The following is a 4,026-nucleotide window of genomic DNA, read 5'->3' as shown; positions in this document are numbered from 1 at the left end:
GTGTGTGTGTGTGTAAAAGAAAATCAAGCAAATATGGCAAAACATTAATGACTATTCAATCTAGGGGCTTGCTGTTCTGTTCTTTTCTGTATGTTAGAAATTTTTTCAAAATGAAAAGCTGGGGAGGAGAAAAAATTCTAAGAGTCAAAGAAACTGAACTGTAATTCTCATTTTATCACTTCTTTTGTGACCATGTCATTTCACTCACCTTTTATTCATCAGTTCCCTATTTACATACTTAGAGCACATGAGATAATGAACATAGAGTGCCTTGCAAAGTAAAAAACATGATACAGAATATGTAATATCATCGTGACCAACAAACTCTTAAGTTTAATCACATCCAGACATCTGGTTTCTTTCTCCTTACCTTCTTATAGTTGTAGATTTCACCATTGTAACAGAGCCACAAATAGGGATATTTCTTCAATCGAATTGGCTGCATTCCAAACAGCGGGTCAACTACTGCCAACCGGTGAAATCCAAAGCAGCAGTTGGTGTATCCATTGACATTCTCAAAACGGAATGCATCTGGCCCTCTGTGTGCAATCTTCATAGCACTCAGACACTGAACAGAAAGGCAGTCGTCACTGCCAAACAGAGCCCAGATACCACACATGGTGCAATGAAGCTATAAGCTCTCTATGGAGATAAAAGCAGATAAATCAAAAATATTCAATATCCAATCCAAGTCTGCATTAAATCTTGATTCCAGAAACATGCATAAATCACTTCAAAGACTAAAATTTAAACCATCTTTTCTATAGGGATTCCCCATTAGGTTGGCAGGCACACGGGAGTAGAGAATGATTTAATTTACTTACAGGTATTCAGAAAATACAGTGACCTCTACATTCAACGGGCTATAGCAGCTGAGCACCTAGTCAAAGCCTGCATCTCTCCCGCCTTAGGATTTAGTGGTTGGCTAGAGCTGGCAGCATCCAGGCCACATCTGTCTCTGCATTCTAAGTTTGCTTCCAAGATATAGATACAAATCCAGGCTGGCTCCAGCCTAGCCAGAGATCCCGGCCCCACTCTCTCCATCCCAAAATCCCTCAAAGATCCAAGAGACTTTCCAGATTACTAGAGTCTCCTCTCAGGTTGTCTAGACAGTTAAATGCCCTCTCTTTATCCGAACTAGCTGCAGGTACAATATAATGGGTACAACAGAAAATCATACTGCTGTTAAGTGTAATACTAAGATACACAGCTCTTTTAAGCATTTCACTATATTACATCTAGGTTACCTCTAAGTGATTTATTCAGATGTGATTGAAGAAAATCTAAAGGGAAAAGAAAACAATTTAATTTGATATCAGATATCTTCGTTTTATAACAAATAAAACATTTTAAGTTAATAGAAGATACAAAATGTTCACTATCAAAATGTCCTAAGTGACAAAAATGTTCTCAAATATTTCTGTATCAAAGTTGCATTGTTCACTAAGGAAGCAAATTAGGTGGGACATATACAGCAACAACATCCCTAATAAAAACTTGGCTCATCCCTATAAGCCAGGAAGCAAGTAAGTCATCCTTACATACGTTAATTACTTTCCAATTTCAAATTCTCAACTGTGAAATAAAGGGCTACTTTATTTGGCTGCTGCCAGCTCAAAATGACTGTTTTTATGAAAACATCTCTAACTTGAAAATAACTATTTTGGTGTTTTTTTTTAAAACTGCAAATTGCAGCAAATGCCCAGATAATTTGGGATAAACACCCTAAGGAAAAAAATATATATTCAAGTTGCGTAAGTCACTTTGAGCAATCCTTTGGTGATATTTCATTTATATCTAAAAGAATCAAAGGTTTAGCTGGCTTTTCCAGAAAACCAGAGCCAAATAATATATGGTTATAATGAAAATCATCTCAAGCAATTTGGAAATGAAGTACCACATGTCCTATGCTGTCCCTTCCATGCACTTGACCAAATAGCCCAAATAGCCTATAATAAATTATTTGAGATTTACTGGAAAAATTCCGTAAGATTTAAATGAGATGACTACTAATAAGCCATCTCCCTTTGACTCTATACCAGTTAAAAATGGGTTAGGAAAGTGCTTTGAAAATCAAGTGTGGTCATCAGGGAATCACTTACCTAAGGTTTCTTAACGCTGCTTAGTGAATCCCTGTATTAATCCTGCTATAATAAATACACGCTAAACACTAAACTGGAGGGGAAAGAGGGAGAACAAAGGGGCATGTAAAGTACACTTATTTTTTCTAGTAGGAAAAGGCCAATTAAAACTATAACCTATTATTTTTATTGGAATCGGTGTTATAGGAGGGCAAAGTTCCTACTACCGCGACCTGTTCTCAACATTTTTCTTATTTCTTCTTAAACTTCTAGAGCAGTGCTGTCCAATAAATATGTGAGCCACGTATGTAATTTTAAATATACTAGTAGCCCCATTAAAAGAAAAAGGTGAAATTAATTTTAAATATACTTAACTCAATATGTCCCAAATAGTATCATTTTAACATGTATGTAATCAATATAAAAAATTATCGAGCAGATATTTTACACTGTTCTTCCTACTCCAACGACAAAATCCAGTGTATTTAACACAACACACCTCAATTAGGACTAGCCAGCAATTCAAGTGCTCAACAGCTACAGGTAGCTAGCGCCTACCAAACCGGACATGGCAGTTTCAGGGCATTTAATTTCTATTCCACTTAACATTACTTAAAACTTCACCCTCTCACCTTACTTTTATGTTAAGATGTCAGTAAGTAACCAACTACAGACAGGCTCAAGCCCTATTTTACCTCTAATTACTCTTACAGCAATGCTATGAATCATGATTTAAAATTAAAAAAAAAAAAACAAAAAACTGCTGTTAAATTATTAGTCAAGCGCCCAGGGCAATGCACAGTAAAGAAATAATGTAGGCCAAGGGCCGAGAAGAAAACTGTCCTTTTAGTTAAAACTATAACAATCATCTGAAGCCAGCCCTGTAAAATGACATCCACTGAAAAAGGCACACTAGTTCTTCTGCCTTTTTCTGTACTTGGCCGCCTGTGTCCCTAAACAGACCTATTCTCGGCAGGGTTTGCTCGGCAAGTCACTTGTTAAGTCTTGCAGTCTACAGAGAGGGGTGGGGACTGGCAGGGGTGGGGGGGTGAGAGAGGAGGAGGAAGGTGAGGGGTCCAGGTGAGGACCGGGGCAGTTGAAGGGGAAAGCACAGACACCGAGGCGGTAATAAAGCCAGAGTCTCTTCTTCCTAGATCAGGACCACGCGACGCCTGACTGCGCCCTGGCCACCAGCACGGTCGACCCCTCCGCCGCAGGGACCCGGCCTGCGAAAATGTCCACAGGCTTCGACGCCACATAGTAAAAAAAAAGTACACATATAACATTTACAGGGGCTCAGACCGCCGCTGCCTTCTCTTCGGAGCAGCCCGGCCTCCCGGTCGCGGTTCCCTCTTGATGCCTCAGGGGACCCGGACAGAGAGGTCCTTCCGCTAGCTGCCAGTTGCGCAACAATCGCTAGGCGTCCGCCCCGCCCTCTCTACCGCAGGAGCCGTAGCATCAGCAGGCGCCCCCGAACCGCGTCTGCCGGGTGCCAGGCTTAAGAGCGCATCCTCCTCCCCCTCCTCCCGGAGCAGCCGCAGGGCACACGAGGAGGGCGCGGGGGCGCGGGGGGCGCGGGGCGCGGGGGGCCGGGCGGCGGGGGCGCGGGGGGCGCGGGGCGGGGGGGCCGCGGGGGGGCGGGGCGCGGGTCCCGGCTCACCTGGGCGTAAGCAAGTCAAGGAGGATACGGTGGAGCGGAGGCCGGGCAGCTAGGATGGCGGCTTTTAAAGACTGCGGGCCGCATTATACCGACCCTTGGCCTTCCTGTATGCGTTGGCGGGAAGGTTTCATCAATGCCTGCCGAGGACAACCAGCCCGCGCATAGGGGCCGGGGCGGGGGGGGAGGGTGGGCCCGTGGCGGAGCAGGACTAAGTGGGCGGCGGGAGGGCGCAAGGAGGAGCTCTTTTGTTTCCAGCACCTTGCGTCTCAGTGCACCTGTTTAAGG

At 43.7% G+C, this 4,026-nt stretch overlaps 1 protein-coding gene across 5 annotated transcripts in view; it reads right to left on the bottom strand.

Annotated features, from left to right (window-relative positions):
* ASNS (asparagine synthetase (glutamine-hydrolyzing)) overlaps positions 1-3,794 on the bottom strand; it is a 26,511-nt gene extending 22,717 nt beyond the window's left edge. The window contains exons 1-4 of one of the 5 annotated variants that reach the window (XM_017849314.1): positions 3,372-3,600; positions 2,103-2,175; positions 1,248-1,283; positions 371-642 (exon numbers count right to left, since the gene is read on the bottom strand). In XM_017849314.1, the coding sequence (XP_017704803.1) occupies positions 371-619 (249 nt within the window). In that variant the 5' untranslated portion in view covers positions 620-642; positions 1,248-1,283; positions 2,103-2,175; positions 3,372-3,600. Of the gene's footprint in view, positions 1-370; positions 643-1,247; positions 1,284-2,102; positions 2,176-3,371; positions 3,601-3,741 lie in introns of those variants that run through there. The other 4 variants (XM_017849312.1, XM_017849313.1, XM_017849315.1 and 1 more) reach the window with 4 other exon arrangements.
* Positions 3,795-4,026: the final 232 nt, after the last annotated feature.

The sequence above is a fragment of the Rhinopithecus bieti genome, unplaced genomic scaffold, assembly GCF_001698545.2.
Source record: "Rhinopithecus bieti isolate Rb0 unplaced genomic scaffold, ASM169854v2 scaffold_31127, whole genome shotgun sequence".
Taxonomy (NCBI): domain Eukaryota; kingdom Metazoa; phylum Chordata; class Mammalia; order Primates; family Cercopithecidae; genus Rhinopithecus; species Rhinopithecus bieti.
The sequence above is the reverse complement of the archived record's forward strand: the minus strand, read 5'-3'. Positions and strand labels throughout refer to the sequence as shown.